Source organism: Lethenteron reissneri, chromosome 56, assembly GCF_015708825.2.
Source record: "Lethenteron reissneri isolate LAM-NWPU_2019-01 chromosome 56, ASM1570882v1, whole genome shotgun sequence".
Lineage (NCBI taxonomy): Eukaryota > Metazoa > Chordata > Hyperoartia > Petromyzontiformes > Petromyzontidae > Lethenteron > Lethenteron reissneri.
The window spans coordinates 6,244,836-6,257,777 of NC_083834.1; the positions used below are offsets into that span (position 1 = coordinate 6,244,836).

The window sequence follows — 12,942 nt, forward strand, 5'->3', positions numbered from 1 at the left end:
TTAATTGTCAGAATCGTTACATATTCAGTGACGTCATAATTATTTAAATGAGACGTGCCTGACGTCACGACATCATAACATCCCCGCGCTGCCCCGCAATCAAATTCAACATTCACGCATAAATTAGCATATTTTATAATGACACGCCCCCTCATTAACATAAGTTATGCTGGCCTGATGACATCACGATAAAATTAGCATATTTTATAATGACACGCCCCCTCATTAACATAAGTTATGCTGGCCTGATGACATCACGCATAAATTAACATATTTATAATACCACGGCCCCTCATTAACATAAATTATCGTTGCGTCGTGACGTCAGGCGCAGGAGGGGTGAGGCGGCCCAGGCGCCCCAAGGCGAGTTCGAAGCAGTCGTCGCGATGTGGCCACGTCGGCTCAAAGCAGCGATGGAGCTCGCCAACAGGCCGACAGATTTAGCGCCATTGCGTTAACGAACATCTACGAGACACAGGGACGTGGCGGCGGCGGTGGCGGGGCGACGGCGGCGGCGGCCAGGGAAGGGAAAGACGAAAGTTGGACCGACCGCAGTGCGGCACTCCGCCGGCGGAGGGGCACCTCGCCCGGCGCCCTGATTCAGGCAAGGCCCTAGGGGCCCGAACGCAGCTAGGCCGCGAGGGCGGTCCAAAAAAAAAAAAAAATTTGGACACAAATTTCTTTGCGTTTTGAGGCGATTGAACAAAAATAACGCAGACTCAGTCGTGAGCATTCGTCGCCAACAACTGAGAGCAAGCCCGGCGCGATGGAGTCGGCGAAGGTGAAGCTTCCTCGTCGCAAATGGGAGGTGTTCCCGGGAAGAAACAGATTTTGCTGCAATGGGCGCATCATGATGGCAAGGCAGTCGGGCGTTTTCTACCTGACTCTGGCTCTCATCACCATCACCAGCGGCCTCTTCTTCGCCTTTGAGTAAGTATTCATTCATTATAACCAGCGGCATCGGCATCATCGGTAGCAACATCATCGGTAGCAGGAGTCTTTCATCAGCAAGAATCACTTAAAATCACAGTCGTCATTGGCATCACGAGTCGCCCACTTATTTTCGCGTGATGCTCTTCATCATCATCGGCAGCAGCAGCAGCATCATTAGCCTGCTCATCATCATCATCGGCGGGAGCAGCAGCATCATCGGCGGGAGCATCAGCATCATCAGCGGTGGTGTCACTGTGATCATTGTAATCATCTTTGTCATCAGCTTTCACTTGCTGTCAGCATCATCAGCCTGCTCTTCATCATGATCGGCAGCAGCAGCATCATCAGCGGCGGTGTCACTGTGATCATTGTAATCATCATCATCATCTTTGTCATCAGCTTTCACTTGCTGTCAGCATCATCAGCCTGCACATCATGAGATGTGTCATTCTACACGTGCATCAATGATCGTTATGATTTCCATAGACTCGTAAGCAGCAGCAGGATTTTAAATCGGCGGCAGCACCAATCGACGCCACTCGTCACCAGCTTGATCGTAGTCTGCTTCGTTCAACACGTTCATTGTGATTCGTGAACACCGTCATCCGCAACAGCAGCGGATGATGGTATCACCACCACCACTATCATCGTCGGCTGCGTCATCATAACTGTTGGTCATCATTGGTGGACATCGGTTTCATTGAGCAGAATTATCTTTAAGTGTCAGGTAACCATCAATCCCAATCATATTCACTGCCACCATCATCATCACCACCACGTTTTAATGGAATTGGTTGAATCATCCTCTGAGTCGATCGATCCAGAGAGGATTCCTGGATAAGGCCCATCACTATATCATCGTTATCAGTGTCACCATAACCATCTTCACTGCCTTCTTCATCATCACCACTACCACCACTACAACTGGATTCATTGCGTTATTGCTTATACTGCCCTACTCGGCACCAACTACTCTATCCATCATTATCATATACGTCTCTTAACCTTATCGTAATCATGGCTTTCACCAGTGTCTTCCTAATTTATCATCATCATCATCATAACTGTAACCACCATGGCAATCATAAACATCTTACGGTGCATCTTGTAAGAGTTTTTAAGGTTCTGTGCATTTTGTTCAATGTTTTAAGTTGCGTTATTAATCACAATTATCCACACATGCAACGCCTGGGGATTTTCAGCTCCCTACCAAACACATGCAGACGCTGTGACAGCAGTGATACCCCCCCCCCCCCCACACGTTTGTGTGTTCAGTTTATTCCCCTCCGAATAGCACGGTTGTCTACGTACGGTGCGAAAGAAGTCCAAACTTACAGCACATAGAAAACAAGCGAATGGATGGGTGGGTGGGGGGCTATGGTGATGAGGGAAAATCGTCAACAGTGTTGCAGTAAGAACGCCAGGGAAGACACTGGATTGCAAAGTCCGTGACATTCATTGGGAGGCTGTTTGGGAGGCTGTCAATTATTGGCATGGATTTGAACGAGGTGGGAACGAGGTGGGAAAGAGCACTGAGAGCAAGCAAAGGACGAGGTGAGTTGTGGACTGTGGGAACAGCAGCAGAGGAGGAGAGCGAGACCTTCCAGTGAGCGGGAGATCAATTGATGGCAAGGGGTTTCCTTCTTAAGAAGCCTTGGTTGAACGGAGCATTGTGCCGATTGTGTTGTTGGTAATGGCGAGATGTTTTTTTTCGGCGCGGGCTGGTAAGTCCATCAGCGGAGTGCTGCTTTAGAGTACTGTATTGTGCTGTTCATATTGGCGTTCAGGCCCTATCGTAGACATCTTACGACCAAAAACGACAGATCTCGGAATCTGATCAGCTTTGCGCCTGGTTGACACTTTGATGAGCAGAGCACGTTTGCACAAATAGGCAGTCATAGGCTTCTGAACGGCTAAGTGGTGGTGGGTAGCAGTGGGCAGTGCCGCAAAAATCCATTGTTGTACTCTACCTATATGCGCCCCCCCCTCCCCGTGTCTATGCTCCCCGCCTTCACCAACGCACGCTGAACTGCCTGGTGTAGTATGGTCGAATAACTTTGGGGAAACTCAGGCGTTGAATATTTGTGCAGTGAGGTGATCCGGAGGGGGCAGTACAGCAACGGATTATGGAATCTATCCGTTCCTGGCTTCTGTGTGTTCTCCTTTGCGTGTGCGTGTGTGTGCGAGTTGTCCCAAGGGTTCCTCAAGTTTCAACGCGCACGAAGCCAGATGCGTGTTCATCGAATTGGCCAAACAAGCCAGTGCAGAACCCTGCTTCAAAACAAAAACAACAACGGCATCGTTATTATCTTGATGATTCTTCTTGGTTCTTTCGGTAAAGTCACGTAGAAGGGTGACTTTACCGAAAGAACCAAGAAGAATCATCAAGATAATAACGATGATGAATCCCTGCAGTCACGAAAGCTTTAAATCGAAATTTAAATCTTGATGATTATTATAACTTTCTGACTCACCCCTACTGCGCATCTGTGAAAGATGTGGCTATTGACCGGAGCCACGGATGGATTATTGCATTGTAGTATTGCAAGAGATGGCAGATTGCGGTGGGGGGAGGTTGGAGGGAAGGAGGCTTTCATCCAGCAGTGGATTGACCATGCCTGATGATTATTTTTGGAGCCAGCGCTCTGGCTGCATGTACGTATGTTGAACTTCCTTCGCACCGTACATAGCCAAACGCGCTAATCGGATGTGCCGGAGGAAGGGAAACAAACTAAACGCAAGAGCAAGCGGTTTGAAAGAAATGAGTGTTTCAGTCTAGATGATGATTTAGAAGTGCACAGTTCCCAGTGGCTTCCTAATATCGGAAGGGAAGAACGTTCCAGACGGCCGCCTAAGCGCGTTCGATCGCCGGCAAAAAGCCGCCGATTTGTGGAGGTAATTGGGTTTGAATCCGAGTAGAGTGTTGATTCTTTTTCTATTTTTGTCACAAACTGCACATTGTCTTGACATCTTGTCGGCCAGTTGGTGCCCAAAGTGTTTGCTAAGTCTGAACATTGCCGGCAACCACAGCAACGAAGCGATGACGAGCAAATAACAACTTGCAAGTCGACAGCCACTTGGCGGCCGACAGTTTTCAAACACATGTTTGGTTTACTCGAGATAAGGCCACCTAATTGGGCCTTGCCCCGATTAAGTCGGGGAAGGGGGAGTTAAAATGTTATGCACGCGTGCCAAATTTGAAGATAAATTCTGACTGAACAGATTGGCGTGGATAGGCCTGGTCGTGGATTTGGGCCAACGGCTACTACGATGGTGATGAAATTCAAGCAGGGTAGGAGGGGGAAAAAAAACCGCGCTTACGCATGGATTATGTAACACGCACGCTCCAGGATGTATTTGACTTGGGAAGTATTTAATTATCAGGACGGAATCTGGTGGGCAGGGCGAAACGCGTTTGTTTGCGAATGTTATTTTTTTTTCTCCAACTGTGGTTTGTCTCTCCCAAAGTTTCGACAACCCTTTGATGAACAATTCGGATGAATTTCCGTTTGGCTGAAGTCTTCCATTAGCAACTGAACTCTTGACTGAACGTTTGCGTCATATTTGGTTCAGTCTCCCAAGTTTTTGGCAGCCCTTTGATCAACGTGGCCGGTATTCTCCGGAGTAAGTCCCTTACAGCAACTTAAAATGCTGAATCTTTCTTTCATGTCGGATTATCCTTAACAAGAGGTGTGCGGCCTCATGTTACGGACGGACGGACAGGCGCGTTGCTTTTTCACCTGGAGTTGGAATAATAAGTGACCGGCACAAGGGCTGAACGATTTGGGGAAAATATCTAATTGTAAATTTTTCTGACAGCTATTGCGATTTGATTTGCGATTACATTTTTTAAAGTCAAGCTTCAGTTCAATATTCACTGTGTAATAGATGTAAAACATGTGATGGAGCATTACCACATGATACCATCAAAATATGAACTGCTCTATATATTCTGATGCAAGGATGAGAACTTAAAAGATATGAATTGCTTCCAACATGTATTTATTACAAATTTTAATAGAAATAGAACAATCAAACATAAAACAATTGTTAAGTAAAAAAAAAGTTATAATAATAAAAATAAAACAATTCCAATAAGAAAGTAAGAGGACTTTTCAAATCGCTAAAAATCGCAGCCTTTGCGATTTGCTAATCGCATTGTTTCATGTTGCGATTTCGATTTGAAATCGATTAATCGTTCAGCCCTCACCGGCACTGCATTGTCAGCGGGTGCGCAATCGCAAAGTTAATGGTGACGTTCATCAGATGGAATAGTTTTTAAATCCTTTATATTAAGTTCGCTTGCTTGCTTGCGTGCGTGCGTGCTTGCTTGCTTACGACCGTGCAAATCTTTCGGTCGTTTTTTAACCCACTTCCCGTGATCCAATCGAGCTGACATTTTCCACACAGACTCGTTGTGCGAGGCAATTAATTTTCGTGAAAATTTTTTTCCAAAATTTTACACTGTTTAAGGAAAAAAAATTCAATATTTAATTACCAATTGCTTAATGCTGGCAGATAATCATCTGACCCATAGGTGGCAGCCATCTCAAGCCGGAGGACGAGAGGACTCTAGCCGCCACGCATTTGAAGGATTTAGAGTGAAAAACTTTGTTTTTACGGGTTAATTTTTTTTTATTTGGCTTTGCTGCATTTCCCCACGAACCAGCAACAGCTCTCATGATATTGTGCAGGAGGAACCCGACCTATTTTCTGCTAATGTTGTTCGACTGAGTCACAGATGCCTTCGGGGAGGGAGGAGGGGGGGGCTTGCACGAGTTGCTTTGATGCATTATTCCACACTACTAGAAATGCCCTCTGAAGAAGCTTCTCCCGTCTTAGATCCGTGCTTTCGTCCCCAGTGGAGTTATTTTTCTAGAAACTGGGGTCGGCTACATGAAACAACCCAGGCGGTTTCCACATCATCATCAGCATCGCCAGCCGTGATCAAACCACTGTCGGATGAAGTCTTCCCCGAGCCTTTGCCCTCTCTCGCGTTCCTGAGACGCGACAGTCCGCACACCCGAGTTGATCGCGTCGCTTCAGCTCGCCTGCAGCAAAACTAAAAAAACTGCCCCATTACCACTGGTGGATAAAGGCTTTCCCACATCGTATCGCTCACCGCGGGTTTATCGTACGTGCGTACGTTGAACTTCTTTCGTACTGCACGTAGCTAACCGTGTTAATCGGAGGTGCGGTGCATGTAAGTTGAACGTCTTTCGTACTGCACGTAGCCATCCGTGTTAATCGGAGGTGCGGTGCATGTACGTTGAACTTCTTTCGCGCTGCACGTAGCCATCCGTGTTAATCGGAGGTGCGGTGCATGTACGTTGAACTTCTTTCGTACTGCACGTAGCCATCCGTGTTAATCGGAGGTGCGGTGCATGTAAGTTGAACGTCTTTCGTACTGCACGTAGCCATCCGTGTTAATCGGAGGTGCGGTGCATGTACGTTGAACTTCTTTCGTACTGCACGTAGCCATCCGTGTTAATCGGAGGTGCGGTGCATGTACGTTGAACTTCTTTCGCGCTGCACGTAGCCATCCGTGTTAATCGGAGGTGCGGTGCATGTACGTTGAACTTCTTTCGCGCTGCACGTAGCCATCCGTGTTAATCGGAGGTGCGGTGCATGTACGTTGAACTTCTTTCGTACTGCACGTAGCCATCCGTGTTAATCGGAGGTGCGGTGCATGTACGTTGAACTTCTTTCGCGCTGCACGTAGCCATCCGTGTTAATCGGAGGTGCGGTGCATGTACGTTGAACTTCTTTCGCGCTGCACGTAGCCATCCGTGTTAATCGGAGTTGCTGGGGAAGAACAACAGCAACATAAATGACTATACTTCCTCGTACTGGTCAGTTAGCGAATCCAAATCAGTGTCAGATGAGGGCAACATTCACCCACCGTGTTCATTGAAGTTGACCACGGATTGTACGGTGGCTAGGAGATGTTAACTCCTTCGCCTGGTATACAGGAGGTCGTGGGTTCGACCCCGACACTGCCGCCTGCTGCTGTATATTTGGAGTTTGCATGTCTCTGTCTCTCCCCGTGGTCGTGTGGATTTTTCTCCGGGTCCTCCAAATTTATAAACAAATTTAGAAACAAATTTATAAACATGCATTTAGAGTATTTGACTGCTATTAATTTCCACGTGATAAGCCACTTCGTTGATCTATAATTTTTGGCCAGGTCGCTTCTGAAAAATAGCTGTGGCCCTTGCCTGGTAAAGTAAAAATAGTTTAGTTTGAGTGAAAATCTAATTTCGATTTAAAGCTTTCATGACTGCAGGGATTCATCTTTTTGGTTCTTTCGGTAAAGTCACGTAGAATGGAAATAATAAAATATTAAAAATAAAGTCACGTGGAATGGAAATAATAAAATAAGAAAAATAAAACATTATTAAATATTATATTATTTTATTTTATTATGTTTTATTTTTTATTATTTCCATTCTACGTGACTTTACCGAAAGAACCAAGAAGATGAAAATCAAATGTTTTAGTTATCGCTACGAATGGCTTTCCATGGTTGCGAAGTTTGGAGGCAGTCTGTACAAACGAGAGGACAACCATTGATTCTTGAGTGGATTCGTGACATTTCAACGAGAACGTCTGCGTTGCACGTTTGACCTCCAATCGTGATTTTTATTCTTTCTGTGGGCGCGTGACGTGAGTTGTGGATTGCCCGTGCTTGAAACAGAATAGAACACAGTCTGTTCTGTAACTCGGTAATAGTTCCTGAAGAACACCGCGTGATGGAAAAATCACGTTATTAATGAATAACAGGCGTAAAGCACAGTCCGCGATAACACCGTGAGATGCGTACGCAGGCCGAACAAAGGCTGAGGGCGCGTTGGGGTATCATCTAGAAGCATCCAGCAGCATCCCACCGCCTTGTGTCGTGCTGCTACGCCGAGGCAGCCGAACGACCGCTTGTTGCTACTCGCGCTGAGACGTAGTTCCGTTCGCTCGATCGCGTTGTGTCCAATTCGCGTTATAAACAATGTGTTCCCACACACATTCATCATCGCGTTGTATCCAATTCGCGTCATGAAAACAACCCCGGGCATTATGGGAGAATGGAATTTATCTTAATTCCCCAACGCTGTTTTAATTTTCAGGCTGCTCCTCACTCGTTTGCATTGCGTATCGGATCGCACGCCACCACAAACACGCCGGCAGTACAAATCGATTGCTTTGAGAAGCAGTGAAACGCGGCAAACACGCACATCCCACTTCTTCACCCCCATCTTAGTGCAGATGAATAATAAATAAGATTTTATTGCCTAATTTTTATGTTTTACATTATCTGCGTGTGTTTTTTGTATTCTCTTCCCCCATTACCATGGGCAGTTGAGCATTGACCATACATTGTGGTCTATTTGGAATGCAATTAGGGGCATTTGTGCGGAATATTCTTTTTGATTTTATGGGACTTGGGACGGCGATGACGAACGCCAGAGTCTCTGCAACACCTCAGCGTTACGACGTCCCTGTGGACCGCGTGAGTGGTGATCTCTCGCTCCTGACTCCCGTGCATTATTGATGCACAGATGTTGTCACAATAGGGTGGAATCCTGTGTCGTCCTCCCGAATGTCCCGTCCGTTGGGCTGGCAGCGTAAGTTACGAGCGAGCGATATTCGCGTGCCGGCTGCGAGACACGGGGGAGGAGAGAATCGGTTCCACGTTCTGCGGAAGATTTGTCATCGAGGTGACGTCGCTACCCATGGACTCTGAACGTAATTTACAATGATCGTCATAATGATTATCTTCTACAAGGCCAGGGGGGGAGCATAGGGTGCGGTGTTTTGCGGACCGCGCTGTGAATCTCCTGGTAACCTGAGGTTGATTCCTGGCAATAGCTAACGCTAGTGTCATCTGGTAACCCAAACCCCTGTGTTACGACCGCCGTCTTAATTCTCTTTCAAAAAAAAACAGAGCCCGCACAAACGCCACAGTGCATTTCAAATGCAGCAACAACAACCGCCATTAATCACCAAGTGGCGGTGACGTCACGACGGCGATTGTGCCAGGCTATGTGCACGTTGAGGCCACGTGAAGTGTCGAACGCCCGCCGGCAGGAGGTCCAGGGACAGACCCAAGAACCATGGGTTGACTGACTGACTGAGATGATTGACTGCGATGACTTGAGACGACTGGCCGATGCACCACCTGCGTCCCAGTCCGTGCCAACGCATTTCAAATGCGCCACCAGTTGTCCACGCAACGTGACCTGCAAGGCAAGATTGGGGGGCCTGATATTATTGTCACAATAAGGTGGACATTCTTTCTCATGTGCAGCCCCTGCAGTCGGGAACACCCCCCCCCCGCCACTCCACATACGACAAATCAACTGCCATCGTATTATTAAATTCGGAACTATAAAAGCATTTTTATTCTTCCGGGCATACGCTGAAAAATAGGCTATCACTTTTGCTATTAACCTATAAAAGGGCTCAGTCCACATTACTTGCAGGAACTAATATATTTATATATTCCACCAAGGTCCTTAAAATCTTCTGAGCTCGAGCTGCTCAGCACTCAAAGGTCTAGGTTGCGTTCTTTTGGCGATCGGGCTTTTGTTAGCATGGCTATGGAATGCTTTGCGACTCGAACATGGGATTTGATCCTCATATAATGCATGTGCAGCGTTATGGGGCGCCATTAGCGTGAATAGCGTTGTATAAAATGAAAGTACTATCTTAATATTATTTCAATCGCACTTCAATATAATACCGATGGCGAAGCGGTATCAGAAACCGATCCACCCCGACTTCCCCCACTTTTACAACCCACACTGACCAACGGCGGGAGGGGAGGGGGGGGCATGGTCAAGCAAATCGCCATGACTGAAAGGCGGAATAGGTGGTGGGGGGAGGGGGGGGTGCCTTCGTTTCATCCAGCAGTGGATTGGTCAAGGGCTGTACGGCGTTTTTACGACCACGACGGTGCTGTCACGGTTATTTGACCGAGCCAACATTGGCAACAGAATGCAATGCCACACGTCCAGGTTTTTGGACCCGATAGGCCATCCTCACTCTCCCCCACAGCACTCGCTCTGCCAGTTTACCCAGGTCACTGTCCCTCTGCACCAATGAGCAATCGTGGTGTTGGTGGAAGGTCACGCTTATCATCGGGTCCACAGGTGGGCCGGTGAGCTCAGGGGTCCGAGAGTAACAGAGCTGGCACTGCTGGAGCCTCAGCGTTGGATCCGGCTTTCAGCCTCCAGTGGCTAAAACGCAGTTCCCATTCGACTCGCTTTCAAGTGAACTCTTTTGTTGAACTTGACGCGTTGCCCGTTGAGATTCTTGGGAATTTTCGACTCTTTATATCTTTGAATCTACGGAGCCTAGCGGGCTGAAGTTTTTGTTATCCGTTGCCCAGAGCCGCAACCTAAATAGTTTTTTTTTTCGATTTAAAGTTTTCGTGACTGCAGGGATTCTTCTTCTTGGTTCTTTCGGTAAAGTCACGTAGAAGGGAAATAAAAAAATAAAACATAATCAAATAATTCTCACGACGTTTCGGCCACAACGCAAGCAGCCGTGCTCAGGTGAAGAACAGGTCTGTCGAGAAGACAGGGTCTGTCTTCTCGACAGACCTGTTCTTCACCTGAGGACGGCTGCTTGCGTTGTGGGCGAAACGTCGTGAGAATTATTATATTATGTTTTGTTTTTATTATTTTATTATTTCCATTCTACGTGACTTTACCGAAAGAACCAAGAAGATATACACACAGTTGTTGCTGGTCACTTTGCAGTTTGGACCTTTGGTCTCTGTGCTCGGTAACTACGAGAAGAAAAACAAAGTTTGATTGCAATCCTAAGAACACTCGACGCAGGGCATATAAAAGGTGAGTCTCACTTCTTTTGAATGGGGGGGGGGGGGGAAAGGGCCACTTGACTTCAGAAGTGGTTCTGCAATGCAGTTGCCTTGGTGCTGTTCTCTGACGCAGAGTGTTGCACTGATTCTAGATTTGAAGCTTTCGTGACTGCAAGGATTCATATTCTTAGGTTCTTTCGGTAAAGTCACGTAGGTAAAAAAATTAAAATTAATTAAGTAAAATAAAAATCAAAGAAAAATCACGACGTTTCGGAGGCAACACAAGCTTCCGTCTTCAGGTGGAACCGTCACAGCACGATTGCTGTATCAAGTGAGAGAAATTCCAAGAAAACAGTCCTTGTATATATACTGGTTGAGGGTGGGAGGAGCCAAGGTAGGCCCTGAATATAATTTTTTAAATCCTTTATATTAAGTTGCTTGCTTGCGCGCTTACGACCGTGCAAATCTTTCGGTCGTTTTTTAACCCACTTCCCGTGATCCAATCGAGCTGACATTTTGCACACAGACTCGTTGTGCGTGACAATTTCTTTTTGTGCAATTTTCCCCCCAAAATTTTACACTTTTTAGGTACATTTTTTTTATATTTAATTACCAATTGCTTAATGGTGGCAGGCAATCATCTGACCCATAGGTGGCAGCCATCTCAAGCCAGAGGACAAGAGGACTCTAGCCGCCCGTTTCAAAGACCAATGTGGGCTGGGTTGTGGCCCATTGAACACGCATATAAAGGATTTATAGTGAAAAACTTTGTTTTTACGGGTAAATTTTTGTGAGGTTCGGTGCGGCTGAAGCACGCCGCGTGCGTTGCGCAAGAGGCCTGGGTGTGATTTTCCACCGTCTCCTGAATGCTACACGCGGCTCGTGGCACAACAATTCGAATTTACGGTACAGCATGTCGTCGAAATATTGCGAGAGAATGTACCGTATATGCTAGATTTGAAGTTTTCGTGACTGCAAGGATCCATACTCTTTGTTTTTTTTCGGTAAAGTCACGTAGCTAAATTAAAAATGAAAACAACTAAATAAAATCACGACGTTTCGGGCGCAACACAAGCGTCCGTCTTCGGGGTGGGGACAACGTAGCGCCCGAAACGTCGTGATTTAATTTAGTTGTTTTCATTTTTATTTAATTTTTACCTACGTGTCTTTACCGAAAAAACAAAAGAGTATAGAATGTACCGTGTCTCTTACTAAGCTAAACAATTTTTTTTTTACTTTGCCACGTAAAACCACGTAGTGGTTTTTATTCTTTCTCAGACGCAAAGTGGCAGCCCGTCGTCTCATGGAAATTTATAGCGGCCACTTCCAATGGGTTCGTCTGCAGGAATCTCGAAAATATAAAAAAACACGCACAACCTTGAAGTTTCTCGTCAGCGATGCAGACTCGCTGTTGGCTGCTTGTCCACGCTGTGACACGCGCCCGTGCATCCCCGGCGTGCAGTCATTCTGTGGCACGCGGTAAACTGCCACACTGTTGGGAGCCGAGGTGGCTAGGAGATGTTAACTCCCTCGCCTGGTCTACAGGAGGTCGTGGGTTCGACCCCGACCCTGACACCTGCTGTGTATTTGGAGTTTGCGTGTCTCTCGCTCTCATCATCATCATCACGGTGGCTAGGAGATGTTAACTCCCTCGCCTGGTATGGAGGAGGATGTGGGTTCATTCCCGACCCTGACGCCTGCTGCTGTATATTTGGAGTTTGCGTGTCTCTCGCTCTCATCATCATCACGGCGGCTAGGAGATGTTAACTCCCTCGCCTGGTATGCAGGAGGTCGTGGTTTCGATCCCGACCCTGGCGCCTGCTGCTGTATATTTGGAGTTTGCGTGTATCTTGCTCTCATCATCATCACGGTGGCTAGGAGATGTTAACTACCTCGCCTGGTATACAGGAGGTCGTGGTTTCGATCCCTACCCTGGCGCCTGCTGCTGTATATTTGGAGTTTGCGTGTCTCTCTCTCATCATCATCACGGTGACTAGGAGATGTTAACTACCTCGCCTGGTATACAGGAGGTCGTGGGTTCGATCTCGACCCTGACACCTGCTGTATATTTGGAGTTTGCGAGTGCGTCTCTCTCTCCGCGATCGCATGGAGTTTTCTCCGGGTCCTTGGGTTTCCCCCCCTCCACATTTTAGAAACACGCGCTTAGAGTATTTGGCTGCTATAAATTTCCA

At 47.0% G+C, this 12,942-nt stretch overlaps 1 protein-coding gene across 1 annotated transcript in view; it reads left to right on the forward strand.

Annotated features, from left to right (window-relative positions):
* The first annotated feature begins 335 nt into the window (after positions 1-335).
* Positions 336-12,942, forward strand: part of LOC133357029 (palmitoyltransferase ZDHHC9-like) — a 98,866-nt gene continuing 86,259 nt past the window's right edge. The window contains exon 1 of the mRNA XM_061574769.1: positions 336-930. Within this exon, the coding sequence (XP_061430753.1) occupies positions 767-930 (164 nt within the window). The 5' untranslated portion in view covers positions 336-766. The remainder of the gene's footprint in view (positions 931-12,942) is intronic.